The 21,378-nt window shown below is 41.0% G+C and overlaps 1 protein-coding gene and 1 long non-coding RNA gene across 2 annotated transcripts in view; one reads left to right on the top strand and one right to left on the bottom strand.

Annotated features, from left to right (window-relative positions):
* Window positions 1–859: 859 nt before the first annotated feature.
* Window positions 860–21,378, bottom strand: part of gtf3c2 (general transcription factor IIIC, polypeptide 2, beta) — a 107,007-nt gene continuing 86,488 nt past the window's right edge. The window contains exons 16-18 of the mRNA XM_069886577.1: window positions 20,565–20,768; window positions 10,749–10,853; window positions 860–2,734 (exon numbers count right to left, since the gene is read on the bottom strand). Coding sequence (XP_069742678.1) covers window positions 2,561–2,734; window positions 10,749–10,853; window positions 20,565–20,768 — 483 coding nt within the window. The 3' untranslated portion in view covers window positions 860–2,560. The remainder of the gene's footprint in view (window positions 2,735–10,748; window positions 10,854–20,564; window positions 20,769–21,378) is intronic.
* The window catches only part of LOC138736688 (uncharacterized), a 44,825-nt gene continuing 37,557 nt past the window's right edge, over window positions 14,111–21,378 (top strand). Inside the window, exon 1 of the long non-coding RNA XR_011340506.1 lies at window positions 14,111–14,212. This is a non-coding gene — a long non-coding RNA (uncharacterized lncRNA). The remainder of the gene's footprint in view (window positions 14,213–21,378) is intronic.

Genomic DNA, 21,378 nt, shown 5'->3' with positions numbered 1-21,378 from the left:
TCTCCCTCTTACAATGGTTTCTTAACAGGAATATTATTTCAATTCAAGTTCTTACAAGGCTAAAGTTTGGTGGCATTGCAATCCAAACAGAATTACTTTTAGGTTAGGCAAAACTTTCAAAAATAGAGCAATCTTTAATTTCTTGAATTTTACACTGAGCAGCAGTGTATGTAGTTTAGATACATCTGTATTGAAAATGTCAATCGAAGTATCAATTTCTGTACGTACAAATAAAAGATGACTAGTTGTGATTTTGTCACAGCTGGGGAGAGAGTTGTTCAAAAACAATTTCAACGTGATGGGCATTTCTTCTGTAGGGATGCTGGAAATTATGTATTTCAGCCACAAAATTAATTTAATTTAGAGATATAACAGAGTAACAGTCTCTTCTGGCCCACAAATATACCCATTTGAGCAAGTAACCCACGAACCAAGTCTTTGGAACAAGGAGGGAAACCAGAGGACACCTGGAAAATGCACAAACTACTTATAGACAGCGACCAGGTTACTGGTGCTTTCATAACATTGTGCTAACCACTTTGGTAACTATGCTGCTCGTAGAGACCATTCCAATTATTCACCTCAATTTCTGTGTGTAAAAGCGTCATTAATATACAAGAGAACTAATGTCTAAACTGAAGCAATGTGAAACAATTGAACAGTGTAAAGATCTGATGTTATGTAGTCCACTAGTTTTGCACTTACTCTTCCCAATAAAGCATCTTCAAAACTTGACGGTAAGTCTAGTTTTCTGTGTGTTTGAGGTAGTTGCATAACAAGATGCATCCAACTACATCAGCAAGACCTTTGAATGCAGCAGCAAATAAAATGCAATGTAAAAACAGAAATCCAAGAGAAATTAAAAAGATAATTATACCATTGGTTGTATTAAAATTATTATAAAACAAACATCACTTGTACAAAACAACTCCAAATTTTGAACCAACTTTACAGGATTTCTTTTGTTTGAAAGGGGGTTGCGAGTGGAAAAAGGGAGAGCACGAACTGTTCAAAGCATTGTTTAGAAATGTATACAGCTAAAAAGCCAAATGTTACACATAGTGCATTATTTAACCTTGAAAAAACAGTATGGAAGTGACAGCAATGCTCAGTGTGAGCAAAATGACCATTGCCTGTTTTTACAAATAGTCTTGTTATAAAAATCATGAAATATTGATCAAAATATGAAAGGGAGCCAGTTTCCAGCAAAAACTCAGGAAATTTCTGCTAAATTTCATACTTTAAGAAAAAAAGACATTTACATTAATCCCTAATGTGGCTCTTCACCAGCATATTCTACAAATTACAAACTCAAACCACAGATAGATTTGGGGCTAATAACCTACAAGGGGAAAAGCAATGCAATCTGTGGAAACATGACACTTCTGTCCAAAATTGAAGGGAACTTTGTGATGCTACCAAAGTGATGCCAACCCCTTTCCAATTTCACTATTTCACACAGTTAGCACAAACATATAGCAAGATGGACAACATTCTCAAGAGACCAGCAAACTCATCATTCTGCGTATCAATCGTGACCAGGAATAAACTTATTCCTGTGCAAATACAAGTTTAACTTTGGAAGTATAATAAAATTCTGGACAACATACTGTACATGGACAAAAGTAAATTTAGGCCTTATTATGGCTCATTTTTGATAATTTGTGTAAATAAAAATAAATCTGTCCTGTTTACCTGCTTCAAACAAGCCAACAATCACAAAACCAAACTCAGACAATCTTAAGCAATTTCATCCAAGAGATTTTCATCTCGTACTATATAACCGAAATGCTGGCTTGATAGCAGGGTGCTAAGCTTATGCCAGATAGAAGAAAACATTACCATTTTCAATTCAATGTCAAAAATACTGCTTGTAAAATAATTGCATGCCATTTCATGATTTGAACAACATTGGTTTTGTAAAATTGTTCCTAGCAGCTAAAAATCTGTCAATCCTGTGAAATCAGACATGCTCAAATAGATCATGTTTCTCTCAAAGCTTTTTAGTTTGATAAAAGGCCAGTACTATTTCCCCACAACACAACATCTCATTTAGATTCAGCAAAACCAGAACCACAAAGGTGAAACTTTTTGACTGTTTTAATTGAAAAATTTGCAGCAGATTTTGAAATTAAGTCAGGAGTGCTAAACAAGGACAACAAGGTTGGCCACCTGAACTCTCTTCTCAATATCTAGATCCATTGAATCTACCAGAACTAAATATTGGTGTGGAGAGTACAAATGGTGGTTGACAGCATTACATAAACTTTGCATTTTGGCATCTGCAATCAAAGACAAATTTCTACCCCAAGTGTCTGATTCATTAGATTGAGCTCTAGTAATACATTTAAATAAGACATTATTTTATACAACAAACATTAGAAAAACACACACAGCTGAACCTCATTTAGTTTTTAATCCCCTAGCAGGACTCAGTTGGTGAGCTGCATTGTTGTTTGGAAAACAAAGTGGTGGCATGTCAATACAAGTGTGGTGGCTTCCTATTACTGTTTGCACCGTTGTTTCTACATTGTGCACAATGGCAGAGAAAACGGGACTGTCAATTGATAGTTACTGCAGAGTGAAACATAGAGCTGAATTGTGCTTGGTATTCCTTGATTAACTTTCTGCTCACGTGTGTGTTAAGGCTCCGCACACAGTGGGCACGAACAATGCCAGATTGCCCAGCAGAGAGGATCCATCCATGAGCATCCAGATTGGGATTGAAACGGACCTGGTTAAAACAAAGAGTGGTTGTCAAAACTGGGTGAAATATTAAATTTTCAGTTCAAACATAAAATCAAATAAATTGTGAAGGCAATGGATTTGTTCAGGGCAAGTGCAAGCAAAACCAAATAAAAAGTGCTTTAAAAAACGGGGACAGTCTGCAGGTATTTTTTAAAAATGAAAGCTAACACAAGACAAAACAAAAAGGTTAAATACAAAAAGCTTAAAAGCAACATGTTGAAAATTTTAATACAAACAGAAAATGCTTAAAATACTTTGCATGTCAGGTAGTATCTGTGGAGGGATATTTATGTCATTGCCATTTAATCAGAAGTAAAACCTTAGTAAATAGAAAATACAGCTGTGAAATTAAAAAAGGAAATTAGGTAAAAAAATTGGATGATGAACAAATATGCTTTGCAAGAACAAGGCAACAGCATTCCAAATCTCACTAAATTGATTCAATCCACCCTGAAAAAATCTTTACTGGTTCATATTTGAAGTTGCTCTTGGAAGTAAAACTCTATGATCAACAAACACTGGAAGCTCAATTTTATCTTTTTTTTGTAAGTGGGTATTTATTTTCCATATATAATATTGTTAATTTTATTAACTCTTCACTCTATTTTGGGGGGGGGGGGAAGGGCTGGACTAATTTTAAGTTAGATTACTAATATTGTGTTACAATTAACAGGGGGGGGGTTATTTTGTGTAGTTTTCTGATGTAATATTGTAATCATACCATTTTAATTTTTTAAAATTTTTCTTTAAATGTAATTCTCTATTGTATTCATGTTATAAAATTTTAAATATAGTCTTCAAAAAAAAAACAAAACAAAAAAAAACTGGAAGCTCCTTGTTGCAATCCAAAAAAATCTGATGGATACTTTGGAAGTGAGATATTTGAAAATATAATTAAGCTTTTTGCTTCTTCAACTTTGCTTTATAACAAAGGCTGTGAATAACAAGTATGTCCATTTTCTATTTGATCATCAATGCGGCACAGTTAGTGTAGTGATTAGTACAGGTACACTATCCTTTATCCAGACATCTAAAATCCAAAAGCTCCAAAAACCGGCCTGTGGGGAGAGACTGGCAGCGCGATGCGGGTGGGCGAGAGACCGGCAGTGCGACTGGAAGGGGATGGGGGTGGATATGGTAGCACAGCTCGGGTGGGCTAAAATCTGGCTTTCTGAAATCTGGAAAAATCCAAAATTCGGAACACACTGTCCCCCAACGGTTCCGGATAAAGGATAGTGTACCTGCTCAGCACTATTAGAGCCACTACTGTCTATAAGGAGCTCGAATGATCACTGTATGGGTTTCCTATGGGTGGTCCACTTGCCTCCCATATTCCAAAGATGTCTGGGATTAGTAGGTTAATTGGTCTTGAGTGTAAATGGAAAGCATGGAGTTGTGACCTGGAAGGGCCACTTACCCAGCTGGATCTCGTAATAAAAAATGTCTGGACCAAAAATTTCCAATCTTGCTATTTTAGACTTAGACACCAGACTGTAAAATTTAATTTTCTTCACTTATCATCCCATTTTCTCTTGTCCATTTTTATACAAAGACAACTGTGATATAACATCGCATCAGAATGCTAAATGGAGCTTAAATGCATTCTCTAACATTTAAAGACCAGAGTATATGCCACTCAGAAAAATGTATACAACAGTCAATTCGTGGCACTAGGAACATAGGAAGTTGGAACAGGAGTAGGCCAAAAATGGCCCATCGAGCCTGCTCCGCCATTCAATACCATCATGGCTGATCTAATTTATGACCTAAGTCCACCTAATATGGGCCTTCTCCCCATATCCCCTAATTCCTCTATCATGTAAAAATTTATCTAACCGAATTTTAAATATGTTTAATGAGGCAGCCTCAACCACTTCCCTGGTTAGAGAATTCCAAACATTCACTACTCTCTGGGAAAAACTATTTTTCCTCATCTCTGTCCTAAATCTACTCCCCCGAATCTTGAGACTGTGTCCTCTTGTTTTAGTTTCCCCGGCCAGCTCAAAAAACCTTCCTACATCTATCCTATCCATACCCTTCATAATCCTATATATTTCTATAAGATCTCCTCTCATTCTTCTGAACTCGAGCGAATACACTGGTCTAAAGAGATTCAAAGTGTAGAACCAGGAATAAAAAGAAAGTGAAAGTGACTGAAAATGTCAGCAACAGTAGATGAAAGCTAATGGAGAAGGCCATTTGGCCCCTTGTGATTCTTTAGTTAATAAGAACAATGGCACATATTCCTATCACAAACTCTGAAAATCTGCTCTGCAACGGAGCCTCTGAGATTCATTATTTTTTGGGCAAAACAATTCTTCTCATCCCTGAGGTGAACTATTTTGGGAATGGGAACCATTCTTCAGAACTGCTACTCATCACAAGCTGTTGATCTCCATAAATTTCAAAAGAAAAATCTAATTATTTTAAGTTCAAGAGAATAGTGTCACAGACTGCTTAATAGGACAGACAATAATTCAGTGGTCCCTTAATGGAGCTCCTTAATCACAAGAAAAAGATGTTGTCTTGGACAATGGATGGGGAGAGGGGGGCATAGGCAATTAAGAGGGTAGGGAGCTGGTGTTGGAGCAAAGGCAGCAGGATCAGGGAGACAGCAGAGTGGAGGTTTGGAAAGCAGACCAGATGGGACCAGGAATAAAGGGAAGAATGAAAATGGAGGGAAATAGAAAGCAAACGATTGAGGAGTTAGTTATACAGAAGAATCACCAAGGAAAAACAGCAAGAACTGGTAGGGTTAAGTTAGCAAGGTGGTGCACATCTAGGAGTGGGAGTAACCTGAAAGGGTATACATACCACTGGCAAAGCAAATTATGTCAGATTGCAGGGAGATCAGGATGTAGGTGGGGGGGCACAGCAGCACTGCAAGACTAGAAACACTGCAAAACCATCTAAAAGTCATGTCAACATAGAGGAGTGCACAAGCTCAGTGGCTGGGTACATCAGCAAGTAGATTGAAGATGTCACCAAGATCAAATGCTCCACAATCAGGCCTAACCAGAAACAGCCGGGCCTTTCTCAGAGCTCATGATGCTGCCTTGAGGACAGGATGTAGGATGGCCCCAAGATCAGCCAGGCTGAACTCTCCCATGCAATCTGGAAGGCAAAGCATGAGTACGCAAGGAAGATTCACACAGCTATGGGACATGTGGTGCATGTAGCAAGTGATCAAGACTATAATAGATCACAAGTCAATCTTGAGTTAAGGACAATGACGCCTCCTTTCCATAAAGGCTGAACACCTTCTATGCAGTTTGATGAGAAGAACAGGATGACGCCTAAGAAAGCTCAGTGTCCTCCTCGAACGGACTCCCCGCATAGATGTGGCCAAGGTGAGGAGAACCCTAGCCAAGGTGAACCCACACAAGGTGGCAGGACCAGACAACATACATGATTGGGTAATGAAGGACAGCATAGACCAATTAACAGAGGTCTTCACGGACATATTCAACACCTTAGTGCAGCAGTCCATCATTCCCTCAGTACCCAAGAGGGCGACCTAACAGGTTTCAATGACTACCACCCTGTGGCACTGACTCTACCATTATACAATACTTCAAGCATCTGATGATGGAATGCATCAAAGCTTGCCTCCCAGAGACGCATCCACTTCAATGTTCCACAGATGATGCGATAGTCTTGTTGCTTCACTCCATCCTGGCCCACCTGGAGAACAATGCCTCAAATGCCAGGCTACTGTTCACGTATCAGATCAGTGTTTCATTCTTCAGAGGCTGGTGGAGATGCTGTCCTCGCTGAGACTCAATATCCCTCTCTGTCTTTGAATCCTGATCTTCCTAAAAGAAAGCCCACAGTCTGTCCAGGTTGGTAGCAGAGCGCTATGCACCATCGCACCTCAGGGTTGTGTGCTCAGTCCACTCTTGATTATATGATTAACCACTACTGAATTGCCAGATCCAGCACCAATGGTGTCACAATTTGCAGACGACACATCAGTAGTTGGTCTGGAGGTGAGGAAATCCATGATCCAATTACACAGTGGGGTGTTAAATTCCAGGTTTTAGAGAAGCCAGAGAGTAGTGGTGGATGATCACCTCTCTGACTGGAGGCCTGTGACCAGTGGTGTGCCTCAAGGATCAGTGCTGGGTCCATTATTGTTTGTTATCTTTATTAATGATCTATATGATGTGGTAAATTGGATTAGCAAGTTTGCAGTTGACACAAAAATTGGATGTATAGTGTAGAGCAAAGGCTTTCGAAGGGATCTGGACCATCTGAGAAAGTGGGCTGAAAAATGGCAGATGGAATTTAGGACAGACAAATATGAGGTATTGCATTTTGGAAGGACAAAACAAGGAAGGACACACACAATAAACAGTAGGGTATTGAGGAATGTGGTAGAGCAGAATGATCAGGGAATACAGATACATAATTCCATGAAAGTGCCATCACATTAGAAAGGATATTAAAAAAAGATTTTGGCACATTGGCCTTAATAAATCTAAGTATTGAATATAGGAGTTAGGATGTTATGGTAAAGTTGTATAAGACATGGGTGAGGCCAAATTTGGAATATTGTACGCAGTTTTGGTCACCTTACTACAGGAAAGATATCAATAAAATTCAAAGAGTGCAAAGAAGATATACTAGTATGTTACCGGAACTTGAGGAACTGAGTTACAAGGAAAGGTTAAATAGTTAGGACTTTATTCCCTGGAGTGTAGCAGGATGAGGGGAGATTAGAAACAGGTATACAAAATTATGATGGCTACAGAAAGAGTAAATGCAAGGAGGCTTTTTCCACTGAGGTTAGGTGAGATGCAAACCAAAGGACATGGGTTAAGGGTAAAAGGGGTGAAGTTTAGGGTGTGGTGGAAGTATGGAATGAATTGCCAGCTGAAATGGTGAATGCAGGATCAATTTTAACATTTAAGAATAGTTTTGTCAAGTACATGAATGGGAGGGGTATGGAGGGATATTGACTGGATGCAGGTCAGTGTGACGAGGCAAAATAATAATTTGGCACAGACAAGAAGGGCCTAAGGACATGTTTTCTGTGTTGCAGCACTTATTTCTGTCCTGTGTGAAAGTAGCCAAATGATGTCAACAGGAATGTAACATACAAAATTTATCTGTATGGATATTTATAATCTTTGTTGAAAAATAATGGTCTTTAGCAATGTGCGAAACCAGCATTTTAACGAAATCACACATAGTGGAATGGAGTTAAGGTACAACACTCAGTAATCATTGGTCTTAATATAATCTTTGATATCCTATGACCTTGTATACAACCTCACATGCCTCTTGTCCTATAGTGATCCATAACATGATATTAATGGAAAAAATCCAAGCCAGTAAAATTTCATTGAGCATTGATATTAAAAAGATTTAAGTTTGTCACGGGCCGCTTAACGTCTGTCCGGGCAACGTCCAAGGTCCCAAAGAGTTCAACAAATCCCAATCGGAGAATGCAACGTAGCAGACAACTTCCCACATGAACACATGTATCTCATGTCTTTTGTACAGAAATGCTTATTTATATAGGTATTGTCAGCCAGATCCCTCAGGCATTACTGACTAACAGTTCATCAATGGAGGATATTCGACCCAAAACTCTTCCAGTGGAACACTATGAGGAAGATGAGAATGGTGATGTCGATGATCCTTATCCTCTGTGAAAATGTGTGAGACATAGGCTAAGAAAGTATTTACATACAAGTTTAAAAAGTGAAAAAATTTTTTTAAAGTTTAATTTTGTGCAAGTTCAGTACCTTGTACAGCTAAATATATATCTAATAATATGGTGTTTGCATAACTTCCACATCACATAACGTCCATTTTCACAGAATATATTGTGGACATTAAGCGGCTCATACCTGTAATACAGTTCAGAAATCCTGATCGGCAAATGGGACGTAGCGAATGCAACACCATATATTACCTCGCCAGATACACTAGCTGAAATACAGTACTGTATATGTACTGTAGGTTGGCTATTTAGTCAATAGAAGAACACTACAGTATCCCATATAGCTTTGCTAAGTACTGTGTTCAGATACTGAAACAAGTCTGCAGCAATTTAGAAAAAGTGACTGATAACTATAGGAAATTGTATAATGGGGAGGACAAAAAAAAAATCAAAATTTGTGCAGTCAACTTTGGTCCTTTATCACCCCCAACTAATCCCACTGCCCCACTCTCTCCCACACAGCCCCATTTTGGTCCCCACATTGATCCCATTGCCCTGCGCTCTCCCCATAGTCCCATGTCAGCCCCCAAGTTGACCCCACTCTCTCCCCACAGCCCTGACGGTCCCCACACTGATCCCACTGCCCCTCTCTCTCCCTGCAGCCCTGTGACAGTCCCCACACTGATCCCACTGCCCCTCTCTCCCTGCAGCCCCATGACAGTCCCCACACTGATCCCACTGCTCTGCTCTCTCCCTGCAACCCCGTGACAGTCCCCAAACTAATCCTACTGCACCTCTCTCTACCTGCAGCCCCGTAACAATCCCCACACTGATCCCATTGCTCTGCTCACTCCCTGCAGCCCCGTGACAGTCCCCACACTGATCCCACTGCCCCTCTCTCCCTGCAGCCCCATGACAGTCCCCACACTGATCCCACTGCTCTGCTCTCTCCCTGCAACCCCGTGACGGTCCCCAAACTAATCCTACTGCACCTCTCTCTACCTGCAGCCCCGTAACAATCCCCACACTGATCCCATTGCTCTGCTCTCTCCCTGCAGCCCCGTGACAGTCCACACACTGATCCCACTGCTCTGCTCTCTCCCTGCAGCCCCGTGACAGTCCCCACACTGATCCCACTGCCCCTCTCTCTCCCTGCAGCCCCGTGACGGTCCCCACACTGATCCCACTGCCCCTCTCTCTCCCTGCAGCCCCGTGACGGTCCCCACACTGATCCCACTGCCCCTCTCTCTCCCTGCAGCCCTGTGACGGTCCCCACACTGATCCCACTGCCCCTCTCTCTCCCTGCAGCCCCGTGACGGTCCCCACACTGATCCCACTGCCCCTCTCTCTCCCCACACTGATCCCACTGCCCCTCTCTCTCCCCACACTGATCCCACTGCCCCTCTCTCTCCCCACACTGATCCCACTGCCCCTCTCTCTCCCCACACTGATCCCACTGCCCCTCTCTCTCCCCACACCCGTTTCAGCCCCCAAACTAATCCCAGTTATGATGCAATTAGGAAAAAGTGAAAATTCAATTATTTTTATTATCCTCAACAGCTTGGGCATTATATGCAGCTAGAAGTTGCTTTTAAAACAGATTTTGAATCTTAATGGGCAATCTGAAAGGACGGGGATTCATTAATAATTACATATACCATACAGTATATAATATCCAGGTCAGGTCACTCGTCTGAGTGTTATTGGTATCACGTAACCCAGTACAACCTGACACATAGTTGGGTGGTCGGCGACTAAACCAGCTCCCCCACCAGGCAAGCCTGGTGCGAAGCGTGACTCGACACCTGCAGAATGAAAAACAAGACCTGTCAAAGGGCAGACGAACCCTCTAGTTGGGTCAATGACCATCTAGCAAACATGTGCTTGAAGCACAGAATGGGCATGCCTTGCATTGAAGCTTGGGGCTCACCATGCCGCTGGATCCCAGAGGGGATGTCGAGAGGGTGGGTCTGGACCTGTGCAACTTCCATCTCACCTAAATCCATTCACGCACACACTGTTCCTTTCTGAGGAATGGGGTGTTCTCGCGGTGCCTGCCAAGGATCAACCTGTACAACCACTCCAGGACATGTATCAAACCCCACAAACTGACTGATAGGAACCATCATCATCAAATGGGATGGATAGCCAGAAGAATACAAGATGTTCGCACAACGTCCAAATCACTTAACATCCTATTTCATAGATGGATCGTGGACATTAAGTGATGCATGACTGCAGTTTTCACATTTTTCACAACAAATATGTTGTGAATTTCTGGAGACAATTTTGTATAAGCCGTTTAATGCAAATCTGATGTTCAATTTACCTTGTATATAGATTCCAATGGCATTCTGTCAGGATATGTTTTTCCTTTGTCTACTGTCTGCATTCTCTTGAAAGGTCCTCTGGAAAACAAGTTCTTGAAACTCCTCTTTAAAATAAAAAAAATGTTTTAAAATTGAGCAGGTTTCTTTGAACAAAATACAGATTAATTTGATATACAGTGGTTCCCCCAGCTTACCCACAGTTTCGGTTTCCACGGTTTTAGTTGCCCGTGGTCTGAAAATGTTAAATGGAAAATTCCAGAACTAAACAATTCATAAGTTTTAAATTGCACACTGTACTGAAAATCAATACTTATGTGGTCCTGGGCATTGGTCCTTAGTTTTTTTTCCTTCTTCATTAATTTATAAATTAAACTTTATCATAGGTATTTATATATAGGAAAAAACATAATATGCATAAGGTTCAGACCTATCCGTGGTTTCAGGCATCTGCTGGGGGTCTTGGAATATGTTCCTGCAGTAAGGGATGACAACTGTAATCCCTTTTTAACTAATACTGATGCGTCTGGCATACAATTTGTTTTCCAGTCTCAAGTATTCCTTCTATTTAGACTCTTTGAAACCATGAACTTGGACCACCATTTCTGCCTGGAGCCAGTGATCACCCCAGACCCTCCAGTTTTTTCTCTCATTCTCTTCCTGCTGACTTCCCACACAGATCTGATTTTGAAATTTAGCCCCATATATATTGTAAAGAGTGGTGCAGGGAATAAAGCACAACAGAAAGTTGTCTGTGAGCTGAACAACAGAACTGTTTAATGGAATCTTCGCAGGAGTTTAAATAATTACAATTGGCATGCTATCACAATCACCCAACCTCTGAAGTTCTTTGCGCCCAACCTCTGAAGTTCTTTGCGCCCACCCAGCCACTGGGAAATCCTGATCCTGTGGGGGACTGCAACTTTGGACGCTGGTTTGAGAATGGAGTGGCGTGGTTCACCACATAACACTCTTCTTCCCCACCCCCCCCCCCCCCCCCCCATCGAACCAGTTTGGAGGCGACACCACAGTGTCACCTATACTGCTAGAATAGGCTGGCAGATACCCCCTGTGCCAGGGGCATGCCACACATACCGGCTGATCTAGGTTCATTTGCCAACTTAAGGCGATCTACCGAAACCATTTCTTGCCTGCAGCCAATGTCTATAACAAACATGGAACTGTCATTCTGTATCACCTTGAAAGGACCTTCATATGGCTATTACAACAAAGTCCTGTGCATATCCCTGTGCTGAAATACATAAAGGCAGCCCTTGAGTTTGCGTGGAATGTATGTAGACCCATGCCGGGTGGCCAGGCACCAGTGTACCCACATTCTCTCTTAAGCGTGTGAATACAGAAGAGGGAGATTCCTGCTGCCCACGTGCTGCCAGAATGAAATCCCCTGGGATCATTAGGAGGGCTCAATAAACTAATTCTGCAGAGAGCATAGCAAGATCTTCCTAAAGGTGCTCAAGGCAGTTCATCTATCAAATCTGGTCCCTTAAGATGTGCCATGAGAGCCATTTTCATATGAATGACGGTGAAAACATTCCACTAAACCATTGGACTGAGGATGATAGGCCGTCGACCGATGCAATGCCCAGCAACTATACAATTGTGGACCATAACCCAGACGTAAACTTAGCTCCTCTGTCAGAGGAAATATTCATGGGTAGTCTGAAATGTGCTATCCAATTGGCGATGAAGGGTCTCGCACAAGCTGATGTAGAGGTGTCAGAGAACGGAACAACCTCTGGCCATCTCATGAACCTATCTATTATTGTGAAGAGGTGAGTAGCGCCCTTGGATGGGGGCAACAGGCCGATGATATCGACATGAATGTGATCAAACCTACGCTGCATGGGCACAAAAACTTGAAGCGGACTTTGGTGTGATGCTGAACTTTTGAGGTCTGGCACTGGATCCATGTCTTTGCCCAAGCACTGATTTGCTTGCATAGGCCGTGCCACATGAATTTGCCCACCACGAGCCTTGTTGTCACCCGGGAGCAGGTGAATGGAGTGAAGTGATGGCAATGCGGGATAGCATGTTCTAGTTTGTTCTTCCCAGCGATGTGTTTTATCGTAGTTGTAAACTCTGAAATGTAAGAGCGCTGTTGTTGTGGAGCTGACCACAGATCTGACATCTTGGGCAACACTGCAGGGTGCAAGACGAGAGACATGAAAGTCTTTGAATTAAGTAGGTGACGACCTTTAAAATCTACTAGAATGGAGGGTGCTCGCAAAACAATAATCTCCCAGAAGTGGCTGTGACACATCATCAATGGTAAAGGACCAGCTGAACCGCGACGAGCCAAAATTGAGTGGAATTGTCCGGATGCTGTTGTTGTTAGTGGCTGTGAGAGGAAGGTCTTTCTTTACTGAATGTGTGTCTGGGCTGGAGGAGGGAAACATGTTAACCTCCGCCCCAGTGTCGACCAACAACTGACGGCCTGAGTGCCGATGCCATAGGAAAAAGGTTGTCTTGTGACCGGCCATTACAGCCACTACTGAAGGCCGGCCCTGGCATTTCCCAGATGCATGCGGTGGGACGGCAGCAGTGGGCTGAAGCTCCCCATCTCTGATGGCAATAGCACCACTGCTCTGTCTGCACTGCATCTTGTCGAGTCTGACAATGCACCACTATATGAAGTGGGCAGGGCTCATGCCCTTTGTCAAGGCACTGCTACATGCCGAACCGAAAGTCTACCATGCTGCTTAGCATGCCACAACTCATCAGCACGGGCTGCTAAGCGATGGGGGTCATTAAAGTCTTTGTCTGCAAGCAGCAAACAGATGTCTTCAGGCATTTGCTTGAGAAAAAGTTGCTCCAAAAGCAGACAGGGCTTCTGTCCATCCATGAATGCCAGAAACCCATTCATTCATTCAGAAGGAAAACAGTTGCACAGGCTGTCAACATAGAGAAGTTGTGCTGCCCTGTTGTGTTGGGAAAAGCCAAAAATATATATGAGCAGGACTTTGATGGCTTCATACCTGTCATTAGCTGGAGGCTGGCATAAGAAATTGACAATATGCCCTGCAATGTCTTGATCCAGCGATGCAACGACATAGTAGTACTTCATTGTGTCAGCGGTAATCTGGCGTAGATGGTCTGCTCGAACCAGACCTATGGGTGCAAGGTCCAAAATACTGGAAGTTTGAGTGCAATGATGTTCTGCACATCCACAGTGAGGTCCAAAATGTTGTTTGGACTATCAGGTCACCAATGTAGTGAGTGGTGCAGTGAATAAAGCACAGCAGAAGTTGTCTGTGAGCTGAACCAACAGAACTGTTTAATGGAATCTTCACAGGAGTTTAAATAATTACAGTTGGCACACTATCACAATCACCCAACCTCTGAAGTCATGCCCCTCCCAGTGTTCTTTGTGCCCTCCCCCGGCCAACAGGAGCTCCTGACCCTGCGGGAGGCCTACAACTACAAATGCCAGTTTGATAATGGAGTGGTAGGGTTCACCACAATATTTTAATTAAAATGCTCCTGCATTATTAACACCATCCTACTTTCCTTTCCATCTTCAGCCTTGATCTTTTCTACAACTTCTGATCTCCACTTCCATCACTTGCATTCGATCTGATGTCTCTAAACCCTTTTCCATTCTCACAACTGTGGTCCAGGATGTAGAAGCCACAATCTTAATTGTCAGCCAGTTTCTCAAACTGGTTTGCTGAGTCTATGAATGTCCTTATTCTGGATTCCTCACACAACACTTATCTTTCCCTCAGATTTATTGGGACAGACTTCCATTGAACACTTTGTTCTTTGCCATCAACTTCACTAGCTCTTGGAGCGAGTTTCCTGGCATGAAATTATATATTCTTGGCAAGCAGGATATTTTTTTGTTTTATAAATCCCAAGGCGTTTCATGCTTGTATTAAAACCAAGAGGAGGACTGCTCAATGACAAAGAATCAGAAGCAGGAGGCAAGTACTAGATGAGTATTTTGCATCAGTACTTACCAAAGAGAAGGATAATGAACAATGATAGAGAGGTTCAAAGATGGTTTTATTGTCGTGTAATATCACAAAGTATTGCTGCTGGTGGGCCTTCTTTGTGATTGCATCAACATGGAAGCTCCAGGATAGATCCTCTGAGATGTTGAACCTCAGGAATTTGAAGTTATTGACTCTCTCCACAATTGGGCCCTCGATGAGGGCTGGGTCGTGTTCCCCCGACTCCCTCCTGAAGTCCACAATCATCTCCTTGGTTTTGCTAAACGAGCACAAGGTTGTTGTTGAGACACCTCTCAAAGAACTGCTCCAATTTCCTCATTGCCATTTGTGATTCTGCCGACTCGTACCCACTTTTTTCCTTTTTGGATCCAGGAAGTCCTTACTCTGTTCTGTATTATTTTGTCATTTGCTGATTTACTCCTTTTCTCTCCCTCTTCAGGATTTTAAGTTATCAATTTAAGACCCATATTTCTTACTGTCATACTGAATTTCATATTCTACCAAGCTATGGTCATTCCTTGCTCTGCAATCACTATGCAATCATCAGTTAATTACATCTCACTGGATAATAACAGATCTAAAAGAACTGCTCCCCCCCCCAACATCCTACCTCTTGTCAATTTAACCACTAATTCTGTGGTTTTCAGTTTTTTTCTTTCCACTCACATACCAGTCTAAGTAATCTCTATGCCAGAGGTGCACTGTGACCAGTAAGGGATTACTTTAAAGTTGTATGTGAATGTGGAGAAAAAAGGTTTAGAACCACTGCTCTAGACCCAATTGCTACTGAAATATTTTGCTTGAGAAAAATTGTCATTGGCCCATTTCCTTTGGAGTAATGAAACCGTGCACATAATGAGTTAATTAGATACGATTTAAACGGCGGTTTTCAAACTTTTTCTTTCCATTCACATACCACTAAGTAATCCTTTGCTAATCACAGAACACCTATGGCATAGGGAATTAATTAATGTGAGTGGAAAGAAAAAAGTTTGAAAACCACTGGTCTAATCTATATGATTAAAAATGTTTTGATAGTTGCCCAAGCCAGATCTCTACCCTTATTAGCAATCAATATGATGAATGGGACTAAAATGAAAAGCAAAAAAAAAAACTGTTGATGCTGGAAATCTGAAATAAAATAGAAAAAGCTGGAGATACTCAGCAGACCAAACAGTATCTGAAGAGAGAGGTTTCAAATTAATTACCATTTATTACAACTGGAAATGTATGAAAATCAGTTATGTTTTAAGTTGCAGGGAGGGGCATCTGAGACACCTGCAATAGAGTCTGCATAGATATGTATATCAATGATGCACAATTTTCACCCTAGTTTCAAAAGCTGTCTTCCCCGATTTCTGTTTGATATCTGGTTATGGAATACTTTACATGCAACTTCTTTGTTCCCCCGCACCTAACAGGTCTTTTGTAATCTACATTGCTGGACCAATGCACACTCACAACACATAATTCATTATCTGTTTAAATTCTCTACTCTAATGGCCAGGTTGCCAACACTTAGATTATATCACACCAATTCTGTGTGACAGCTGCAGAATTAATGATCCAAGATATAGTTCCCAAAATTATTTGTTCACTTTTGGACATGAATTCACCTACCAAAGTGTTAGGTGCTATAGTGCTGCCATATTCTACATCATCGTTGCAAAACAGACAATCAATATAGTTTCTTCTTGAAAGATCAACTGCTGGGGTACCTAAAGAATCTGTATGTGAAGTAATTGTACATTGAATCTTACCCAACTATTAACCATGAAATGTCTGGCAAAATTCAGCTTAATGAATATGACAGCATGCGGAAGTTTGCTTCTGAATTATATCTCAAAATTATCCTTGGATTTAGCACTGCAATTAGGCATCTTTAAATGCAATAAAATTTATTATTTAGGTTATGTTTGCAAGGCATTTCAGTGAGCAGTTCTGACATTTTGAAGAACGTGCAAAGCCACTTAAGAACCTGAAATTTCAACAGACACTAGCAATGGCCTGACATGGCTGATCATGACAGACATTCTGTTGATTAAATGCCTCATCCTTCATTAACTTGAAAATTAATCTCTCTCCCTCTGTCTAGGATATGCCATCTGTTCTGTTCTATTTCACTCCATCAGCTTCCTGTTGGTTGCAATACAGTAAAAAAAAATTCTTTTTCAGAACTCAATAGGTAATATTCTCCTTAAGGAACAATCATTCAGAACTCATTTCACCTTTTATTTTAATTAAAATGCACACATTACAACAATAACAAATTTGGTTCATTTTGGCCTCTTAAACAATTATTACTAATATTACTCAAAATTCCCTACTTTGTTTCAAAAAAAAGTGTCGCGCCATTCCGAATGAGAACATTAAAGCATGTCATAATAAAACACATCAGGGTAGGTTTTCACATTCTGATGGGACTCCAGCCTGTGTCCAATAAGAGCACAAATTCCTCTTTTCATATTAATCTGTGGAACATCTTTGTTGTTCACTTGGTCATTTGGACTTAGATGAGCATCTACTTAGATGCTCTCTGCCATCTACCATTGTTTCCCTGGGGATATGCCTTTTTTAAAAAAAAACAGTGCTACTGACCAAAGTATTGCTGTATTACAGAATCAAGGGTCACCTTAATTCTCTCTTACTACTCTAATACCTTCTGTTGAGTATTTCAGTTTTTAGTTAAAAAGAATGTTATAATAGCTTCTGCAGTTAATTACATTGTTATTTGAATTCAACAGATTAAATGTTCTGTTCACTTAGAGCTTTAATGACCATGGAGCACTGTGACTATACAGTACAACTCCGATAATCCAAAAATTTTTCAGAGCCGAACTGACCGCAGACCTCAGGCTGCTGGGGGGAGGAGCAGTGCCTTGGTAGCGAGGTATTGGTGGTTGGTACAGTGGCCAGCATTTTTTTGGTGAGAACTAAACATTATTTTAATGCTTAAAAGCCTTCCCTTGTTGTTTGTTGTTGTTTAAACACTGTTGCAAATGATTTGCAGTTGTTCCTAGGGTGATTTTAAAAAATGACCAGCTCTCCAAAAAAAAACATTTATCCGACATTGGCCCGGACCCGACCATTTCGGGTAATTGGAGTTGTACTCTACTTCAAAATTTCTGGGTAGCTTTTTCAATACTATATTTTCACATATTTCAGTTGAATTCTGAGAGCAAATAGAGTATGAACCATACACAAACACCTGTTATTATTTTAAACAGGAAACCACGATGTTGTTTGCTCTTTGGTTCTGCTATGAGATTCAGAAGCATGATTCATTGGCTTCTGTGATGAAGTCAGTCTGTCTTAATAAGAATAAATTTACCAAAAAAATGTAATGATTTACATTTGCAATAACTTATAATGTAGTTTGCAAGATTCCGATGCCGCAGGAGCACAATGATTTTAAAATGGTGAAAAATTGCAAACATTATTAGGAAAAATGTAACTTATTGAAATCAACTCATTTGATAATATCAATGTTTCCATTATAACTGTACTGTACTGTATCACATTTATACTTCATTCATCTGTGGTGGTAAAACAAACCTTAAATGATTCCTGTTCTTTATGAATAATGATGAATTGTTCATGTCAATATACTTTTATAAGTGGACTAAACCTTTCATGCTGTTTTCTGCACAAACCTGTTTCAATTTGCACCACATAACCATTCAACTACGAGAAGGCACTAGAAGTTACATTAACAGGAGAAAAAGTGCCAGCTTGCTCCTTACTTCATCTTCATTACCAGTTTCAATGGAACCTTTCTCAAGAATAAACTGTTCAGCACCAGACCTCAATTCTTGCACTGGACTCTATCCTATATCTAGCTCATTCAAGTTAGTGAAGGCTAAACTAAATCACCAAGCTTAAAAATGGGCCTCGTTAAAAGAAAACATGGTGTAAAAATTATGTAAACAGACCCAACCAAATTCAATTAACATAATTCACAAGGTTCACAATTTTCTTTGTTAATGTGCTTCCCTGAAGTCCTATTTATACCTCATCCATCCTCTCTCCAGCACCAGCTATTCTGTCATGATTCCTCACTACCTCCTCTCACTTGCTATCGCATACGCTGAAATTTATGTGCCTTTTTATTATGCTTCCTCCCCAGTCTCTCCCCAGCTATACATCACACTACACTCCTTATCAGTTCCTATCATTAAATTATTACCAATTCTAATACTGAGTCAGTATTATTCTAATCCCATCTGTATGGGAAAATAAGAATAATAATTTACAGTTCATGATAATTCAGCCCATTGAGTTTATATGACTTCCTTGTATACAGGCCGAAAAAGTCCTGACTGACTCTTCCTTATCTTGTCAGAGAGCAAGTACCTGATCATATCAATTTTCTATATTAATTTTCCTCAAATTCCCATTGTCTCTTTTATTAATTGCTTTAAATCTGTGCTTCATGGTCATCAAACCGTCTGCTCAATTTGAACAGCTATTAATCCTGCCATGATCTTGTATAGCTCTCTCAAATTTCCTCCCAACTTTGTGCTCCAACAGTAACAATCTCAGCTTCTCCAGCCCAACTTTACAGCCCAAATTCCTCTCCCATGTAAATATTCCAGTACTTCTCTTTTGCATCCTCTCTAGGATCTTCATATCCTCCCACTGCTTGTTGCCCACAATTGTTTCGGAAATATTTGACATAAACTCCCTGCTTTAGTGCTCCATGCCTTTACTTCTGAAGCCTTGTAATCCCACAAGTATTTTCTCAGCATGCTCACTCCTTTTCAATGTTAACTGCTGTCTTTTAACTGCTGTCTAATTCTCATGCTGCTTACAGTACATAGAAAATTATAGCACAGTACAGACCCTTCAGCCATGATTTTGTGCCGACCCATGGGTACCTTAAAAAACAAACTAAACTCTCCCTATCTCAAAACCCTCTATTTTTCTTTCATCCTTGTGCCTGTCTGAGAGTCTCTTAAATGCCCCTATTGTTCCAGCCTCCATCACCCCAGCAATACATTCCAGGCACCCACAGCTCTGTCTAAAAAAAAATACTTATCCTTAATGTCTCCCCTTCACTTTGTACAGATCTCCTCTGTATGCTACTCCCACCCTGAAAAATGTGCAGGCTGTCCACCTTATCTATGCCTCTCATCCTTCTTCGCTCCAAAGAGAAAAGCCCTAGCTCTATTAACCTTGCATCACAAAACATTTTCCAATCCAGGCAATATCCTGGTAAATCTCCTCTGCACCTTCTCCATAGCTTCCACATATCTCCTGTCATGAGGTGAGCAGAAATGAACACAATATTCCAAGTGTGATCTCACTGAAGATTTATATTTCATTCACCATCTCAGGTGCATCATTCACTTTCTTTTCTTTCTTTCCTTATACTTTCTTCCCATTTTGATAATTAGGGAGATGTGGCTTGATAGTCACTATCGAGACAAAGAGCCTTAAATTGTAATGCACATAAAAACAGACATAACAGCAGTGGAGCCAGTAAATCCAGTCAGCAGGTTGCTATATTCTGCTACACAAAGAGAGGGGGGAAAGATGTAGATTTACCCATAAATATCATTCTAATATGATCTCCATTCTACAAGGGTCTAAGCTCACATATTGGGAGTGGATCCATATATGTGAGGAAGAGAGAGACAACCTTTCAGGGAGGTTGAAATGGGAAGGGGATTCGAGGCATGCACACTGGGAGTATTGCCGGGACTGAGAGAGTATTGCCAAGAGAGGATCATGCAGCCCTAGAATAAGTGGGGTTAGAGAGGGGAGAAAACACACCCAGGCACATTTGGTTTCTTCCATAACATGGAGAAACATTAAAAAAAGTAATTGAATCCTTTTGCTTACCAAATCAGTGTCATCAAACATCAGACAATATTTCTTCACTGTATCACTATAAATCTTTGGTTCCGCTGCAGGGCTTGAATTTAAATCTTCTTTCACCTTTCCTGAAGATATTTTTTTGATCTTGGCTTCCTTCTCTTGATTCGAACAGGCTGCTGAAATGCTGTTGGCAGCTTTATGATCAACAAGGTCAGCTTTGTAAATAGGCTGCACAAAAATAATGGTAATTGAGCAAGAGTACAACAAATCAGGGAGTTTTAAGAGTTTTCTCAACTGAGTTTTTCCAAACTGCAGGTGAATTTAGACATTTACTGTTAGTGTAATGGCCAGAATAATGCTATTACGGCACCAGTGATCGGAGTTTGACTTTTCCGCCATAAGGAGTTTGTACTCTCTCCCCGTGACTGCATGGGTTTCCTCTGATGCCCTCCAAGTTCCAGGTGCATAGCTTAGTAGGTTAAATTGGTCACCTGGGTATAACTGGACAGAGTCGGCTTGTGGGCTGGATGTGTCTGCGACCATGCTGTATCTCCAAATTAATTTTAAAATTTTTTTTCCCCAAATCTGAGAAAGATAAAAGAAATAGCAGTGCTGCCAGACCTGCTCTCACAGGAGTGTTGCAGCTCGGGTAGAACTGGGAGAGTGGAGAAACAGCATTGCTCTGAAGGATCAATCACTCAGACCCAATGCCACCAGCTCCATACAGGCTTTAAATGGTTGGCTAAAGGAGCCAACAGTTTTTGAAAGTAAAATCCTGCAACTGCAGAGGTCTGTGCCCAAGATGGCGGGGTCTGTGCTTGGCAGCGGCCATGAGGGG

This window comes from Narcine bancroftii, chromosome 6 (genome assembly GCF_036971445.1).
Source record: "Narcine bancroftii isolate sNarBan1 chromosome 6, sNarBan1.hap1, whole genome shotgun sequence".
NCBI classification, from domain to species: domain Eukaryota; kingdom Metazoa; phylum Chordata; class Chondrichthyes; order Torpediniformes; family Narcinidae; genus Narcine; species Narcine bancroftii.
Note: the sequence above shows the minus strand (reverse complement) of the source record. Positions and strands in the feature narration are given on the sequence as shown.